The sequence below is a fragment of the Aotus nancymaae genome, unplaced genomic scaffold, assembly GCF_030222135.1.
Source record: "Aotus nancymaae isolate 86718 unplaced genomic scaffold, 86718_ANA_hifiasm-v0.15.2.pri h1tg000057l, whole genome shotgun sequence".
Classification (NCBI taxonomy): domain Eukaryota; kingdom Metazoa; phylum Chordata; class Mammalia; order Primates; family Aotidae; genus Aotus; species Aotus nancymaae.
The window spans coordinates 24772914-24792141 of NW_026988471.1; the positions used below are offsets into that span (position 1 = coordinate 24772914).

General features: G+C 39.9%; 1 protein-coding gene across 3 annotated transcripts in view; it reads right to left on the bottom strand.

Annotated features, from left to right (window-relative positions):
- Positions 1 to 844: 844 nt before the first annotated feature.
- The window catches only part of HADHB (hydroxyacyl-CoA dehydrogenase trifunctional multienzyme complex subunit beta), a 34621-nt gene continuing 16237 nt past the window's right edge, over positions 845 to 19228 (bottom strand). For all 3 annotated transcript variants that reach the window (XM_021668436.2, XM_021668435.2, XM_021668442.2), the window contains exons 6-16: positions 16648 to 16747; positions 13310 to 13397; positions 11675 to 11862; positions 11160 to 11340; positions 10024 to 10145; positions 7545 to 7624; positions 7411 to 7458; positions 6479 to 6566; positions 6012 to 6086; positions 5302 to 5466; positions 845 to 1406 (exon numbers count right to left, since the gene is read on the bottom strand). In XM_021668436.2, the coding sequence (XP_021524111.1) occupies positions 1371 to 1406; positions 5302 to 5466; positions 6012 to 6086; positions 6479 to 6566; positions 7411 to 7458; positions 7545 to 7624; positions 10024 to 10145; positions 11160 to 11340; positions 11675 to 11862; positions 13310 to 13397; positions 16648 to 16747 (1171 nt within the window). In that variant the 3' untranslated portion in view covers positions 845 to 1370. The remainder of the gene's footprint in view (positions 1407 to 5301; positions 5467 to 6011; positions 6087 to 6478; positions 6567 to 7410; positions 7459 to 7544; positions 7625 to 10023; positions 10146 to 11159; positions 11341 to 11674; positions 11863 to 13309; positions 13398 to 16647; positions 16748 to 19228) is intronic.

Consider the following 19228-nt stretch of genomic DNA (forward strand, 5'->3'; position numbering starts at 1 on the left):
CTGGCCCAAACTACAGGGTGATTTTGATTCCCAGTAACTTTCATAGACCTAAGCAACAGTCACACAAATGTCCACAAAAAGAAGCTAGTGTTTGCTTCTTTAAACACCAGCATCCGTGTTATTTGGTACAGGGTAGTTGTCAAAAATCTGAGAGGATTTAGAGTAGTTAACCAAAATAAAAAACTTCTTTACACTTTATTTAAATCCTGGCTAACAGAAGCATCTCCAAACAGTGAAATAAAGGTACTGCGGTTCAGCTGTGGGGAAAACAAAAGGTGTTATTCTAAAACAGGACTTCAGGCCGGGCACAGTGGCTCACACCTGTAATGGAGCCCAAGGCAGGTGGATCACCTGAAGTCAGGAGTTCGAGACCAGCCTGGCCAACATGGCAAAACACCATTTCTACTAAAAATACAAAAATTAGCCAGGTGTGGTGGCAGGCACCTATAATCCCAGCTACTTGGGAGGCTGAAGCAGGAGAATCGCTTGAACCTGGGAGACAGAGGTTGCAGTGAGCTGAGATTACGCCACTGCACTCCAGCCTGGGCGAGAGCGAGACTCTTTCTCAATAAATACATACATACATACATACAGACTGTCTTTATGTTGCCAGCAGTCTTGCCATTAACCAAAATAGAGCCAAGATCGCGCAAATGCATTCCAGCCCAGGCGAGAGCGAGACTCCATCTCAATCAATCAATCGATAAAAACAGGACTGTCTTTATGTTCCCAGCAGCCTAGCCACTGACCAAAATAGAAGTAATAAATGAGTAATTCAAGGGAAAATCTGGTCCTAAGCCAAGAGAACCACCCTCCCCTGACCAATAAAAAATGACGCAAAGAGTTCTCCAATATTCCTCCACTTTATTAAGGCTGACCACCATGATGTTTATGTATCTAAACATTTTTTGTAAGTTTTCAGTGATGTTTAGATTCTGAATTATTTTTCTACAATTAAGTTAATTTAGGCACATTGGTTTGTATTTTATAGAGAACACTTATCTTTAGGACACAGATAGGAACAAGTATAATTTGCAAATATTACAAAGATAATTTCCAAATCTCAGCTGACCTCTTTCCCAATTGCAAACACTCATTTAGTCTTTACTGAAAACAGAGTCCAAAAACAATCACCCACACATCTCTGTGTGAGCTTCTGGCAGCTCAGAAATCCCTGAAAGAGCAATAAACTGTGATTACTGAAAAGCTCAGAACACTGGCAAGGCTTAAGTGCAAAGTATTTAACAGAAGGCCACAAGAATTGTTTTCCTAAGAGGCGCCAGGAACTATAAATGTCACTTAGTGATGCATTGAAATGGCATTGCCTAGTGTGAGTGTTGCACAGAAACTTCAGGTTACTTCTGGATCTATTATTTTGGATAAGCCTCCACTATCATAGCATGGCCCTGTAAAGAAAACAAAGTCCAATTAGAGCAATGAATGGTGACGAATCCAGCTAGTACAGAGACAGGAGAGAACAGTGAGAAAAGTACAGCCTTTGGAGTTTGATCCTGGCTCTGCCATTCAATCAGTGTGATCTTGGGAAGGTTTGTAGTCAGTCTGAACCTGAATTTCCTCTGTAACATGGGGCTCACAGTGTCTACTTCATAGAGCTTTTGTGGACATTAAATAACATATGGTATATTTGTGTGTATGTATGTATACACACACATACATATATATACACACACATATACATATATATACACATACATATATACATATATGCATCAGGCTCTGTCTAGTACAGAATCTAATTCCTAGCAATGGTCTATAAATGGATTCTTAAAATAAGAAATCCAGGGGCTTTTTTAGCTGTACAAAAATAAACATGATATAGCAAATACCAATAAAAGTAGGTTTCTAGAGGGGAAAACTGAGGCTCTGAAAGGTTAAGTGACTCACCCAAATCACAAAGCTATTAAGGTAACAAGGCTAGGATTTGAAACCATCTAGATGATTCCAAAGGCTGGGCTTGTCCCTTGTTCACTATTCTATGTAGGTTAAGGAGATGATCTGAGGGACCACAAAGGGAAGAAGCAGAGTATCTTTTCTCCAGCAGTATGCACAGTGCTATGTACTAGTCATGCCCTTAGTTTAGATGAGTCTAAATCCTAACATAGGCTTTTTAGACACCTTGTCTCTAAAAAACAAATAAAGTAAATAAAACAAACTATTATTTACAAAGTGCCAAGTTGAACACTGTGCGGGTTTAAAGAGTGGTCTTTGTTCTCAATCAAGTATACACTGGAGTTTAAAATAACCTGTTAGGTACTTTTGGTGTTTTGTTTGTTTGAGACAGGGTCTCCCTCTGTCACCCAGGCTGGAGTGCAGTGGCCTGATCACGGCTCATTGCAGCCTCAACCTCCTGGGCTCAGGTGATCCTCCCACCTCAGCCTCCCCAGTAGCTGGGACTACAGGCACACACCACCACACCCAGCTAGTTTTTGTATTTTCAGTACAGATGGGGTTTTGCCAGGTTGTCCAGGATGGTCTCGAACTCCTGAGCTCAAACAATCTGCCCACCTTGGCCTCCCAAAGTGCTGGGATTATAGGCGTGAGCCACTGTGCCCAGCCTGTTATATACATTGAAAAGGCACAAGCAGACACAAAAATAGCAGGGATAGGAAGGTTTGACTGGACTTGGGGGTTGTCCTGAATAAGGTAGAATACACCTCATGTTATTCTATTTTTAAATTTTAATTTATTTGGTTTTTGAGACAAGGTCTCACCCTGTCACCCAGGCTAAAGTACAGTGGTATGAATACAGCTCACTGTAGCCTCAACATCCCGGGCTCAAGGAACCCTCTCGCCTCAGTCTTCTGAGTAGCTGGGACCACAGGTGCGTGCCATCATACCTGGCTAATTTTTGTATTTTTGGTAGAGATAAAGTTTTGCCATGTTGCCCAGGCTGGTCTCAAACTCTTGGGTTCAAGCTACCCATCTGCCTCAGCCTCCCAAAATGCTGGGATTGCAGACATAAGCCACCGCTCCTGGCCCTCTCTAGCTTTATTTAAAATACGCTATTTTCATGCTCCATGTTTTTTCTTGCTCTAGATCAGATTTGGCAACACCTGGAGACACTTCTGGTGGTGCCAACTGTGTGTACATGGGGCAGGGGTGGGGAGGAGTTTGTTGCTACTGCTATCTGGTGGGTGGAGGCCATGCTGAGCATCCTATGACACACAGCATAGCCCCCCACAACAGAATTATTTTGCCCAAACTGTTAGTGCCGAAGTTGAGAAACCCTGCTCTAGATTCACCATGATGGATTTCTCCTCTGTCTCCAATCATGTCGGTGCCGCTCACATGGCTCTTGAGGAAACAATGCCAAGTTTAACCTCGTTTATCAGATGCATCTTATCTTCTCTCTTCACTATACTACAGACTTCTAGAAGAAAGGTGCTAGGCATCATTCCTTGTTCATCCATAAAAGCATCCAGTACTGTGTTATTTATACTTTACATGTTAGATAAAGAATTAGGGAACACAGAGTCAAATCTGCAGGCATCACTCTATGTGGATTACGCCCTATGCTTGTGTGTAATGTGTACAAGTTATCTCCCTGGTAGAAGCCTGGCAAGGAGAGAGAGAGGGATACCACTAGTCTCAATGGACCATGGTTTTCTGTAGATGAAATAACACAGATTAGAAAACATTTGTGATCATAAAGTCCAAAATGTTCCTACTGATAAATAGCTGACCCCTTAATTTCTGCAAAGTCTCTGAGGAAAATCCATTAAAAAGGGCTCTGGAATGTAAGATATGTATGCTTTTATTTTATTTTTGAGACAGAGTCTCTCTCTGTCGCCCAGGCTGGAGTACAGTGGTGCCATCTTGGCTCACTGCAACCTCCACCTCCCGGGTTCAAGCAATTCCCCTGCCTCAGCCTCCCAAGTAGCGGGGATTACAGGTGCACACCCATGCACTAGGCTAATTTTTTTACAATTTTAGTAGAGACAAGTTTTCACCATGTTGGCCAGGCTGGTCTCAAACTCCTGACCTCAAGTGATCCACCTGCCTCAACCTTCCAAAGTGTTGGGATTACAGGCGTGAGCCACTGTGCCTGGACTGTTTATGCTCTTAAATATTTATTCATTTTGATCAGGAACAAAAAGTTTCTGTAATCTAGAGGAAAAGAAAATTTGTTCACATCGGGATTAAAAAAAACAGGCCAGGCGTGGTGGCTCATGCCTGTAATCCCAGTACTTTGGGAGGTTGAGGCGGGTGGATAACTTGAGGTCAAGAGTTTGAGACCAGCCTGGCCAATATGGTGAAACCCCATCTCTACTTAAAAAACAAAAAAGATTAGCCGGGCATGGTGGCAGGCGCCTGTAGTTCCAGCTACTCAGGAGACTGAGACAGGAGAATCGCTTGAGCCCGGGAGGCAGAGGTTGCAGTGAGCCTAGACGGCACCACTGCACTCCAATCTGGAGTGCAGAACTCTGACAGAACTCTGTCTCAAAACAAAAACCAAACTACAGTCTTCCTTTTGGATTTTATTCCTACAGTGAAATGCTACGGCATTCAGGAAGTTGGGTCTGTAGTGCAAGTGAGGTAGAAAGGAAAACAATCTGTCAACAACATATTTCCCCAGCTGAACAGCAGCGTTATCCAGAGGTAAATTAATTCCCCAATTAAGGTATAATTCAGTTCTCTAGAAAGATAGTTTCTCTTGGAGAGATTTTATAAAATCTTATGGTGACTGGATAAATAAAAGTTTATTATTAAAGAAGAAAATATATCAAGATGTTAACATAAACATTATATTAGGGAAAAATAGCTTTGGTTTAAACAGCAGTTTCCTTTCAAAGAATTATCAGAATTATGGCAGGTTATGGTGGCTCATGCCTGTAACCCCACCACTTTGGGAAGCCAAGGCAGGTGGATCACTTGAGGTCAGGAATTCGAGACCAGCCTGGCCAACACGGCAAAACCCCGTCTCTACTAAAAATACAAAACTTAACCAGGCGTGGTGGTATACGCCTGTAATCTCAACTACTCAGGAGACTGAGGCCCGAGAATCATCTGAATCCGGGAAGTGGACTGCAATGGGCCGAGACTGCACCACTGCATTCCAGCCTGAGTGACACAGCAAGACTCTGTCTCAAAAAAAAAAAAAAAAAAATCCCCAAAACAAAAAACAAAGTATTATCATTATAAAGTTATCTCTCCCCACTCCCCATCCCCAAGATCATCAAAAATATTGATTGCTTTAAAAAAGTTTCACACTAAATCAAACATTCTAGTCATTCCAAGAAAATGACTCTCTGGAGAGTCCTACGACACACTGTAACGTACCTGCCCTCCAGCTGCACAGGCAGCCACTAAGCCATACTGGCCTCCTTCCTTCCGTAATCTGTTGGCAGCTGTCATGACCAACCTGCAGCCAGTGGCTCCAAATGGGTGTCCCAGGGACAGAGATCCACCCCAGTTATTAAACTTCTCCAAAGGAGGCAATCCAACCTGGCTCCCACAAAGACACAAATGTAAAGATAAGTTTTACTTAAGATCAGGATCAAGCCAGACTCTTAGTACTATGAAGTAAGAGAGATAGAGGAAAATATCTAACATCAGACATTACAAATAATTTTACTGCAAAGAAAGTAAGTCTAGGTCAAGATGAAAAGTCAGGAGTTCATTTATTTTTCATCTAATGTCAGAACTCAAGGAAAAAAATACAACACGGAATTTTATTTTGGTAAAGAATTTCTACTTTTGGCTGGGCGTGGTGGCTCACGCCTATAATCCAAGCACTTTGGAGGCCAAGGCAGGTAGATCACCTGTGGTCGGGAGTTCAAGACCAGCCTGACCAACACGGTGAAACCCTGTCTTTAAAAAAAAAAAAAAGAATTTCTACTTTTAAACTGAGAAATAAATATATTTAATGAAACACAAAATTCTTCAAAAGAAAGAGCAGCTTTCCCTTCATATTCTTAACAGCAGGTTACTAAGATCCAATTATTAATGTGCTTTGGAAATTCAAGCATTTTTTAAAATTGGAAACTCACCTTGGTTTTTCTACCCATGTAGTTTTGTGCAAACCAATCAGAATCCATGGCTTTAAAATTTGCCAAAATCTGACCCTGGAAGAGAAAATAACTGAGTAAGAACCTTGTTATTCATGTTCCTCTACGCTTTCTTATAGGTATGGTTTATGAAAGTGTAACAACTTGTAGGTGTGGTTTAAAGTTGAACAAATCCATGAATCAGTTTTCAGTGGCAATTTCCTAAAGAAACAATTTGGTTCTTTGGAAGGATCTCTAAGAGCTTCAGAAGGTATGTTATCCCACACCGTATGTGTAGTCCTTGCTTCACTCCCCTTGGGCGCCTCCCAGCAATGTGAGTCAGTACTTAAAACATACAGGTCCATTCCTGCTTTATTCACATTATAAACCATGCCCTGCTCTCTCTCACAAATATGGATGACATTTTTTATTACAACAGTCCTTTCATATGTGCCTTTCAAATGACTTACTGAGAAAGCTTCGTGAAATTCAAAAGCATCAATATCATTCATGGTTAATCCTGCCTTTTCTAGAACTTTTGGAGTAGCATATGTTGGTCTGAAAAGAAAAAATAAATAGTATCTTAAAAATTTAATTTTTAATAAGCTCCGTTATGTTCCCCAAACTGAGTTTTACATAGGTACTCTAACGTCTTTTCACTCATTCTTTGATTTTCCTGTACTAATTAAATGTTAAAGATACAATAGTGAACTGGACAGACATGCCCTCTACCCTTATTATGTTGCAGAGTCAGAGAATAAATAAATAAACAATGAGGGGTAAGGAAAAGAGAGTTCTAGTTCTTCATGTTATTAATAAATAAACAATGAGGGATAAGGATGAGCCAATACCATGAAGAACTAGAAGAACAGAGTTCACAGAGTTGCAGCAATGCAAGGGAAAGGGCTTGATTGATGTGAAGGTCACAGTGGAGGCCAGTGAGGCTACCGCCTTGTGAGGGAGCGGGAGAGAGTCTCAACATTGGGAGGCTTTTATAAAAGGCTGTTAGGAAGACTGTGTAGCAGGGTGTGTAGCCATATGAAAAAATGCCCATGATATCTTAATGGAAAAGAATACAAGTTATATATATGTATGCACACACACACACACACACACACACACACACTATATATATATATATATGTAAAACTTATAGGAAAAAATGGAAAATAATCCAAAACTGTAAAATGATATACCAACAGAAAGGATTATTATTTAAAAAAAAAACAACAACAACAAAAAACACCACATAAACCAATTATGAACTCAGGGCTTAATATACTCTCAAACCAGTGTAATAAATAAATAACAGACCAGTGTTAACCATTTATTAACCAGTATAATAAAATGTGGGCAATCAAATACTTGTGATTATAGTCCAAGGATAGAAACTGCTACCTACCCAAGTAATAGTTGATCTTTTGGATCCTGAGACACATACATAAAATCCCTTAAAAAAAAATAGGGTAAAAAAATAGACAGGTGAGCTCTGGTAATAAAGAAATCAGAGACGATTCGTTTGAACATTTACTTTACCTCAAATATGCCTTCGGCTTATAACCCATGGCCAGAGCCTTTTCCTCTGCCATAATCAACACTGCAGATGCGCCATCAGTCTGAAATGTCAACCAGCACAATGTTAAAATTCTCCAGCCTGTCTGGAGGTCTTTCTCCAGCCATCTTATATATTCTGTAACTGACTCTATTAACTCATTAGACTTAAACAGAGATTCTGTAGAACACCACTTATTTCATTGTATCCATCATTAAATCATAATTCAAACACACACAAACCGACTCATTTTTGGAGGATGAGGGTAGAGGAGGCTGTTCAATAGTATCATAATTATCAAAATGAATCAGCGTGAGGTAACTTTAGAAATAAATGCTCATGGCCCAGCATGGTGGCTCACACACTTTGGGAGGCCAAGGCAGGCTGATCAGGAGATCATGAGATCGAGACCATCCTGGCTAAAACGGTGAAACCCCATCTCTAGTAAAAATACAAAAAATTATCTGGGTGTGGTGGCACGTGCCTGTAGTCCTAGCTACCCAGGAGGCTGAGAAAGGAGACTTCTTTGAATCCAGGACATGGGAGGTTGCAGTGAGCTGAGATGGCACCACTGCACTCCAGCCTGGGCGACAGAGCGAGACTCCGTCTCAAAAAAAAAAAAAAGAAAAAAAAAAGAAAGAAATGTTCATAATAAACACTTATTTAAGCCAAAGTTTTTGGCTTTTGGCACAAAATATGAACCAAAATAAACATATCTCTTATTTATTTATTTTTACATTTTCTGGGCTGTTTCTCAGCTGCTTCCTGTCCATGGCTTACAGGTCATTTTATTCTACTTATATACTCTGTAATGAGCAAACCAATGAAACCAATGGGAGAATCAGCTGAGAACATTAAAACCACAATCTTCCCTCTTTGGATACGCCCCATACATTTCTTCCCAAAAACAACCAAGAAGCTGGAGGACAAGGAAGTACTACTGAAAAAAGTCCTATATCATACTTCAAAAAAGAAAAGCTCTCCTCAAAAGTCCAGAATTCCAAAGAAAAGGAAACTATTCTTCATAATTTGTAAAATCAAAGTAAGTTCTACCACATTCTGTCATATTTTTATAACTCAGCAACCCTGAAGAGACTATGTAGCCACCAACAGGGTGTCCATAAAGTCTGGAGACACAGGTGACCATACGGAATAAATGGTTTACAGATATTACATTAATAACAGGTTCAATGTGCTGTGGAAAACTGCAATGAATGTGGTGCACTAATACAGTCCCCAAAATCCGTGTATTGTGACATGTCACCTCTGATGATTTGTGTTCTGATTCTTGCTGAAAAAACCTGGGCCTTTAGCATACCCCAGAAGTAATCAAAAGGATTCAGATCTGGCATGTATAGTCCATGCCACACAGCCCTATCATCCAATTTGGTTTTGCAAATGACCAATCGAACCAGCCCTTCCCCACCTGGGCTTAATGGGGTGGCGTTCCATCCTGTTGGAACTACTCCAGGTACCACTCCCCTAGCCTATCAAGAGCAGGCATTAATTAGTCACTTACCATGGGTGAATATGTCAAACACCTGCCTATGTTTTCAAGACTTTATGGCCAGGTGGGAGAGTTATATTGTAAAAGAAACTTTGACCAGATGGCCTATATCCAGAAGACTATAGCCAAGGTGGTAAGAGAAGAGAAATCACATCTTACAAGCGGCAGGAGAATCAATAATGATGTTTAATTGAGGAGGAGTCAGAAAAGCAAGGAAGAATGTGAAGCTACATATGGATAAGTTAAAAAAAAAATGGGTATATTTGTTCCATGATGCTTACAAGAAAATAATGTTGGGGTCAGTGTGAAGCAGTTTTCTAATAATCAGAGCTGGAAGAAGTATCCTGTTACTCTTTCTGCTTACTTTTCCTTGTCTTCTACGACTTCCCAGTTCATACCTTATGCTCCAACCTACATTTTTCCCAAAGAAGCCCTTGCCCTTGTACTTCCTTGATTTTGCATTTGCTGTTCCCTTTGTCCAGAATGCCTGTTAAAAGCCTTCTTAAACTGGCTTTTGCTCTTCCTTCAAGATTTGCTGCTCAAGTCTTACCTCTTCCAACAAGACTCTCTGACTATCCCACATCTGGGTCAGGGGTTCTCTATTTTCTCCACTAGCCTATGCTTACAGTCATCACAGCATCTCGCTATACTGCAATTGTCTATTCTTTTCATTTCCAGGGCCCATCATAGGCCATAAAAGTTTTTTAAGTGCCTGAAGAGAAGCGCTTTTGTAGCAGAATGGTGGCTGGATTAGGTGACTTCTCAGGCCTTAAAACTTAGTGTTAAAATTAAGACTATTAAATGGAGTCTATTTTTTCTTAATGACTCTATTTTAACATAACTATATTTTTAACCGTCTACTCATAATACACACAAAAAAATTTATTTTAGGTTTTACTATGGAGAGTACAGAAATAGAATAGTCACCACTAAACACAAATAGCATCGACAGTTACCAAGAAAGAAGAATTTGCGGCTGTCACTGTCCCATAGGGCCTGATGAACGCAGGTTTTAGTTTGGCCATCTGCTCCAGTGAGGAAGGTCGGATGCCATTATCTTTGGTAACTGTATCTTTTCCTATAGAAAAAAGGATTTTTTAAATACTCTATGGAACTACAAGCCTTATATATCTTCTCCAGAGAAATATGCTTTAAAAATTACAAAAACAAATGAAATATAAACCTTACCTATTCACTAGAAGGAAAGTGTTTATAATTATCATGTATCACTAAGTTTTAAACTAAACTCTTAAAAGGCATTTGGGAAATCATGTAAATGCTTTACTAAAAATAGGACATCCTATTTTCTTAAGACATTCATTCACCGTTGGCTATTCTATACAGAAGTCAAATGATTCAGGAATTTTAAAAACAGGCATGTATATAAGAACTAAAATATGTCAGCAAGATCTAAAAGGAAACTTTGTTTTTCTTTCTTTCTTTTTTTTTTAAAAATTAAAGATGAAGTCTCATTCTGTTAACCAGGCTGGTCTTAAACTCCTGGCCTCAAGTGATCCTCCTGCCCAGCCTCTCAAAGTGCTGAGATTACAGGCATGACTCATAGTGCTCAGCCTTTAAAAGGACACTCTTAGGGCCGGGCGCGGTGGCTCAATCCTGTAATCCCAGCACTTTGGGAGGCTGAAGTGGGTGGATCACGAGGTCAAGAGATTGAGACCATCCTGGTCAACATGGTAAAACCCCGTTTCTACTAAAAATACAAAAAATTAGCTGGCCATGGTGGCGCGTGCCTGTAATCCCAGCTACTCAGGAGGCTGAGGCAGGAGAATTGCCTGAACCCAGGAGGCGGAGGTTGCACTGAGCCGAGATCGCGCCATTGCACTCCAGCCTGGGTAACAAGAGCGAAACTCTGTCTCAGAAAAAAAAAAAAGGACACTCTTATAGAAATTTTAAAAAAATGTTTACCTATTGTTACAACATAAATCAAAATTTGAGTCCATGTTTAAGAATAAAGACTGAATATTTTGGAAACAGAACATAATTATGAAAAATCCATTGGGATTTTTTTGAGTTTTAGGAGCAATTCAGGCAACTCAGAACTCCCTAGTAAGCGTCATGAAGCATTTCATTTTACCTGGTACTTTGAAGGGTACAACATCAGAAAGGAGTCCTTCATCCTGTGCCTTCTTGGCCAGACTGTGAGAGCGCAGTGCATATTCATCCTGTTCCAGCCGAGAAACAGCAAAGGCAGCGGCCAGTCGGTCTGCAGAGTGGCCCATGGTCTCACTAGTGGAGAACTCAGCAACTGCAGGGAGCTGGGAAAGGAGATATCCAAGGAGCAGGGACACTGTTAACAGTGTCCTGTTATTCCAACACCTAGGATTGTTCTGTGTTATTTGGAAAAGTTAAAATCCATTTGTTTACTATCAATCAATCAAGACCAAGACAAGGGAAGCTTTTTGTGAGCAGAGGATCTCTAAAGAGGGCTCACAAATGAAAGTTTTCTAACCACCATCTTTTTTTCATCTTGACCAAATAACCCCACCCTGTAACTATAGAATCTATACCTATTAGAGCATAGCAGAGTCCACACTGCCATACCTAATTCTAAATCTCTGCAGTGGGATGCCCTGCAAACGCAAGCCTTACCTCAGGCGCTAGGAAATTCAATCGGAATTTAGAGATTAAAGACAGTCGCTGGCCCACAGATTTGGCCTTATTGAGATCAAGCATCAGTTTTCTCATTTTCCTTGAGTGACGAATAGGAATGTCGGACATCAACTCGACGCCACCTGCCACAACCACATCACACTGGCCAGAAGCAATCAAGCCAACACCTAGAGGGCACAGGTTATATTTCATGAATGTCATTTATAGTAACATACCATTCCAATGTAAGCTTCTTGATTAAAAAGCTGAGTAACAGTTATCAGCTTTGTACAACATCTGTAATTATTAAAGTTTTCAACTGTTCGGAAGAATTAAGGTAATTTTTTTAAATGACTAAAAACACTTCAACACGTTAGAGAAAAAAAGTTTCATTCCTGACGTATGGACATCAACTTCTGGAAATATCCATTGGACCAACTCTCAAATCATATTCCAAGCCAGAACATCTTGCATATTATATGCTCCCAGCTTTAGTTTTAAAAAAGATTTTTTATCCTATAAAGAGAATGTTAACTTCTGCTACAAAGCAGAGAGATTCTAGCTGTTGAAATGTAAGGCAGGCCCCCTCTCTCCTTATGGCCACTGGCCAGTATTTGGTTTCTCTAACGGGGAGTTGGTCACATGCTGCCTAAAGTGGCAAATGCCCCCACTCATGGGCATCACTCCCTGCTACGCATGAGGTGGGCTGCCCACTTGTGCCTTGATATTACTAGATGAGCACATGATTACTAAATCTTTCAGGCTTCCTGTCTCCTCACATTAAGGGCTGATGCTATAAAACATCCCACAATTTTGCTAAAGTTTTTTAGAAGAATTTTCAGTGATTTATAAAAATGCCAAGGATGTGGGGAGAAAGTGAAGGAAAGAGCTGTGCCATCTAAAGCAATGATTTACAAGTATGGTAATGGTGAAGGAAGGGAAGACCATAACTTTGTGGGAAAATGTCATATCTGAACCACCTAGGTTGCAAGCCTGGCAGGTTGTAAACTGTTGATTCATGCCTCAGATGCTGAAGTACCTTCCTAGAGATATACTCCTGCAGCTGATAATCCCTGCTGCAGCCAGCCACATTCCTCAGGGACGAACCACACCAATGGCAATGTCTCTCAGGTGTGGAGAGCAAAAAAAGAAGTTAACTACGGTCAGAACCCCCAAATTTTAAACCTGATCTTACTTAAAAAAAAAAAACAAAAAACAACAACAACGCAAGCATAGAGATCTGTGCTAATCTACTTCTGTTAAGAGTACTTTTTGGGCAGAGCATGGTGGCTCATCCCTGTAATTCCAGCACTTTGGAGGTTGAGGTAGAACGATCACTTGAGGCCAGAGGTTTAAGACCAGCCTGGGCAACATGGCAAGATCCTGTCTCCACAAAAAATTTAAAAATTAGTCAGATGTGGTAGAGCGCCTATAGTCCCAGCTACTTGGGAGGCTAAGGCAGGAGAATCCCTTGAGCTCAGGAGTTTGAACCTGCAGTGAGCTATGATGGTGCCACTGCACTCCAGCCTGAGTCACGGAGTGAGATTGTGTCTTGAAAAAAAAAAGGTACATTTTTAAATGTAAAAGACAAAGGAGGAAAATTAACATATATCATCTGCTTCCATTTAAACATACCTGTGGTCATGGCTTGGTTGGCGGAGATACAAGCCATGGTGACAGTGTGAGCAGGAGTCTTGTCAGAGAAGCCAGCTCCAAGGGCAGCCTTCAGGAAAGACAGTGAATGAAATGATCACTCTAAGGGAAGGGCATCATGTAAATGATGCTTTGAACACTAATCTTCATGGTCATCTGGAAAGGGTTTCAGTTTAAAATTCTCCAGAGCAATATTTAAAATAAAATTAAGCCCATCACAGAAATGGTTTACTAATATTTAATCTTGCCATTAATTGACAGGCATCTGCAAAATTCCTGCTGGCTGGTTTCTAGTGTGGACACAAGGCTACAATACTCCTCTATCTCACCTAATTTCTTATGATGCTTTGCTCAGGGCCTTCAAGGATATCAATATATAATTTGATTTTAACTTGTTTAATGTTCAAATATACTTAAAGGAACCTATTAAAGAGAGTTGGTGGAATGATGAAATATATTATGCGGTGGGGTCCTCACAATCTGTGTTACCAGGTCTCATGATCAGTCACAAAGCTTAGCAGCAAAGCAAAAGTGATCAAACATGAAAATGATTTCTAAAGAACTGATGATTCATAAACAGAGTTCCCACTTAGGACCCTGTCTGCTTTACACCTATCTTTCTGCTCACTGCTAGCTAGTCTCTCTTATCATCTGATACTTCAGATAGCACACTGCAGACCCAATGCAAAGATGAATTGGAAAATGTGTCAACTATACAGAAGCTCAACTCAATGAAAGAAGCTGGAGAACAGCCTGGGTTACAAGTGAGCCTGTGAACAAATAAGGGTCAGACCAGTTAACAACTGGCCAGGATGATGGCATAACAGGTGATACAAAGAGAATAATTTGTCATCTGAAAGGCTTTAAGAAAAATTGATGTTAGTATCTTGTAAAGATGGCCTCTATTATGATAGCACAGTGAAAGTGAAACATGAAATGAGGACATCTATAATTTTATTATACTATTTATTCGGGGAAATTATGCTGCCAAAAACCAATCAGTGTCTGATTCCATTTTTGTTTCTGTAAATAATTAATGCATAGGTGCATTATAAAATACTTATTTTTATAGTATTAAAGTTTTACTTTAGAAATTAAGCTTCCAGATTCCCCCCCACCCACATACACACCCACACATTATTTACTATGAAATACTGGATCCCATTATAAGGAGTTCATTTTTATTGGTCTTTTCCTGAAACTATTTTCCTCAGAATGCAAACTCGCCTATAATTTAGTAAAATAAATGTTTCCAAAGTCTCAGAGATTTAATGTCTCTTAATTGACTTTTACCTTTATACTTCTATTACTTTTATGATATTTACCATAATCTATAGAACTAGAAATGTGTTACAGTGATGTACCTGCAACATGACCTCATTCTGGTCTTTCCAGGTAGGCCTGATTCTAAATGCCCAACGCTGCTTTGTTGAGAACTTCTGCCAGGCACCCGTGCATCAGCCTCTCAACGTAAACCAATCCAAAAGGAAGAGAGGCACAAATATCTCAGGGGGCAGGAGAGGAGAGTTCTGCAGTGGGACAAGTGTAAGGGGCACTTAGGTTGCAATGGCTCAATTCTCACAAGAGCCTTTCTAATATGTGTTGCCCTTGGCCCTAGATGACTCTCAGGATTGAAAGAGCTTTAAATAGATGTGGCTCTTGGTGACCCTTGTCCACACACTTCTATTGAAAGTTTGAATTGCTCTCAGGGCACTAAGGGAAAAGGAGGAAGATGCCTCTAAGTTGGAGAACAGGGCAATATGCTGAACCTTTCAATAAAGTCAGGTTCCTGGGAACACCAGAAGACTTTAGGATTGCATATTAACATTATTAATACAGGTAGTAGGGCCTAAAAAATTCTTTGGCCAGAAATGTTAGCTTTTAGATTACAACAAGCTTTAAAGTGACATTCTCATAACGTATCCCCTCAACCCAATCTTTCCCTGCAGACACTGCAAAAATGACCTTGAGCACAACATAACTGGTATTAGTATAGAGCAGGCAGACAGAATCTACCTCCTGTCAATCAATAGCTGAGATGTGCATATGGATCTAAAATTTCCAGGAAAAAATTCAGAGAAAAACATTATAGCTTTAGTTTTAGAGAAAAAAAAAACTGAATTACAAAGAAAATGGAAACATTTGTTTTTATTTATCTATTTTTTGAGGTGGAGGAGAAGGAAGAAAGGGTGGGAACAAAAGCTGAGCAAGAGAAGAAAATAGCAAAAAAATTTACTATTTACATTTTAAGGGCCCTTATATATTATTTTCAGAATATAAAAAGTTGAAAATGTATTGTGAACACCTTGATGTACTCATGAAATTGTCATATTTGAAACACTCAGAAATGTCAAGGTTCAGGGAAAACCAAAAAATTTCAGAGGGGAAATAAAATCTCTTCCTGTTGTTAATTCCTTCCTGTCCCTCAGCAGCACACTGTTGATCTTGGTGGACTTCAGTCATGCCAGGCCTTCAGCAGTGTTAACATTTCTGACAGGTACAGAGGTGGAGCCAAACAAGCACCTGCAGTCCTGCTCATTTGCCTTTGTCTCTCAGTGGACAGTGATAGAAGTTATTACACTCACAACTATACTGAACTCAGCAATATAACAAGCAAAGACCAGAACTAGAGAAAATGCTGAGTATACTGAAATGTGCTTTTGGTGCCAACTTAATCCAAACAATCACTTTCAAACTGAAACAAAGCCCAGAAGACGTGTTTGGACTCTTCACTGTGAAACGCCTTTGGACACATCCCAGAAGTTCCAAGGCCTGTAGTTATCTTGGTTGCCCAATCAACACTACATGGAGCTATGCCAACTAGGGCAAAAGTAAACTCCTGTGAAATAGTTTAAAAAAAACAAACAACTGCCTTACATGCCATCTAGTCGACGGCAACAAATGAGTAAGCAAGGCTAATTCCAGCTAACAAAAACCAAGTCATGACATTAGTTCTCTGCAAAAAGTTGAAATTTCAAATTAATTGGAAGGCATGATATCTAACATTACTAAAACTACTATCAGCCACACTTTGCTGATCTCTATTTTCCTAACACAAGAAACAATGTCCTAAAACAGCTCAAATAATCTGATTTACAGTAAAGTACGAATATAAACTAATATAGTGTATGTACGTCATTTGATTTATATTATAATTCTTTTACATATTAAGTAACACATTACTCAAGCTGTAAAATCACATTTTAGGTTAAATGTAACAGAATAGATTTTAAAGGCTTTTAAAAAGTAACTTCTATTAGTTGAAATTCAATGTGATTCTCCTATTTCTCTTTAAACAACATAAAGTTTGTTTTACCCACCTCTCTAGCCACATTGCTTGTTTTCACTTCCTGAATAACAGTGCCAAAGATGATATAATCAACTACTTCCTTGGGGACACTGGTCCGATGCAACAAACCCCTGGAAGTAGAAACCCGAAGCAAAGAAACATTTCACAAATCAAGGCAGCACCAGAGGTCATCACATAAAACACAGCGCTTCTTGAAAAAGGTTAGCCTTGAATTTAAAAGGAGAGAGACTGTATCTTTAATTTGACAAGCATGTGGCACCTTCTCAAAGAAGAAATGAATGAAAGAGTGATTTAAAAGGCAACATTTGATGCTCAACTGGTAATGAGAAGTTAGAGAAGAATAAAAAATAATTTGGAATAGGATAAAATAGATAAGAAACCTATAATGTTAGTAGGAACCAAAGTTTTCAGTAAAAAAGAGACAAATATTCAATCAAAGAGATGAAGTAAAGTCTCCCTTCAGACCATTAAAAAAAAATTAAAAACAGTGAGTCCCAGGTATATTAAATTTTAGTTTGAAATATCAATATGAACAAATGATTAAAAAATATATATACTAGTTGTGCCCATGGATAGAAACTAGACATAATAACACTGCAGTAGGAATGAGCACTCCTTGAATCCAGACTTGGTTCTTTTTTTTTTTTTTTTGGAGACAGAGTCTTGCTCTGTCACCCAGGCTGGAGTGTAGTGGCGCGATCTTGGCTCACTGCCATCTCCACCTCCTGGGTTTAAGTGATTCTCCTGCCTCAGCCGCCCAAGTAGCTGGGATTACAAGCACCTGCCAAGATGCCTGGCTAATTTTTGTATTTTTAGTCAAGACAGGGTTTCACCATGTTAGCCAGGCTGGTCTCGAATTCCTGACCACAAGTGATCCACCCGCCTTGGCTTTCCAAAGTGCTGGAAGTACAGGCATGAGCCACCATGCCTGGCCCCAGACTTGGTTTCTAAATGCCATTCTCCATTAAAGAGACAAAAGGTTTTTTAAGAAATGACTGATACCAGGTCCCAAGGAAAGTACAAAGTGAATCTCCACCTTTTTTGTGCCAAAAGTAAGGAAGCACTCAAAGACAAATGGGACCATATCAGCTGGGCACAGTGGCTCATGCCTGTAATCCCAGTACTCTGGGAGGCCGAGGCAGGGGGTGTGGATCACTTGAGGTCAGGAGTTCGAGACCAGCCTGGCTAACATGGTGAAACTCCATCTCTACTAAAAAAAAAATTAGCTGGGTGTGGGGGTGTGCGCCTGTAATCCCAGCTACTTGGGAGGCTAAGGCAGGAGAATCGCTTGAACCCAGAAGGCGAAGACTGCAGTGAGCCGAGATTGTGCCATTGTACTCCAGCCTGGCAACAAGAGGGAAACTCTGTCTCAAAGAAGAAGAAGAAGAATAAAGACAGTGGTTCAAAAACAGGAACATGGGGTATACACATTTATCAAAACTCATCAAACTACACAGTTAAAATCTGTGCATCTTATTGCATGCAAATTATACATCAAAAACCAGTATTATAATAAAAAACAAAGGCACACAGGAGCCAACTTGAAGGAGCTCCACAGATAAAATGTAGAATAAGCTGAGCTTCAAAATGAGTAATGACTAAACTTATCAATTAAAAAAACTAAAAGAGGGTTAGATACATTGGCTCACACCTATAGTCCCAGCTACTTGGGAGGCTGAAGCGAGAGGATCATTTAAGGCTAGGAGCTCGAGGTTGCAGTGAGCTATGATCAAGCCACTGCACTCCAGCCTTGGACAGAGTGAAACTCTGTCCAGAAAAAAATAAATTATGAATTCGAAAAAAAAAATTTTGAGAGAAAGTCTTGCGTGGAGTGCAGTAGTTGGATCATAGCTCACTGCAACCTTCAACTCCTGAGCTCAAGTAATTCTCTTGCTTGGCTAATTAAAATTTTTTTTTGTAGAGATGAAGTCTCACTGTGTTGCTTAGGCTGGTCTCAAACTCCCAGACTCAATAGATCCTCCTAACTTGATCCTCTTGCCTTGGTCTCCTAAAGTGCTGGGATTATAGGTGTGAGACACCATGCCCAGTTAGTAGATTTTTAAAGGAAAGTATGCATACAGAGAAATGCAAAGCTCTAAGGAATGAAACTTGCAAAATGCCTTTAAAAAAGAGAAAGAGGGAGAGATCCAGGTTTTTTGTTTTTTTTTTTTTTTAAGATGGGGTTTCACCATGTTGGCCAGGGTGGTCTCAAACTCCTGACCTCAAGTGATCCACCCACCTCGGCCTCCCAAAGTGCTGGGATTACAGGCATGAGTCATCGTGCCCAGCCAATCCAGCTTTTTTTAAAAGGTAGAGAAGAATCAGTCAGGATACAGAAGAAAAATCATAAAGGCATATTACTAAGAAGTCAACAGAAGACAAGTGAGTACAGCTTACAGTGTCAAGTGCTATGAAGTACAGAGACAGAAGACTAAAATCGGTACATTTAGCAGTCACAAAACCATTATTAAGTGAAGATACCAAAGTATAGTTTCTATAAAACAAAGGGAGAATGAAAATAGGTATTATAAAATCAGACAGAGGAAACTGATAGTAAGGAAACAGAAATAACTGCTACTTTTACTCATGGT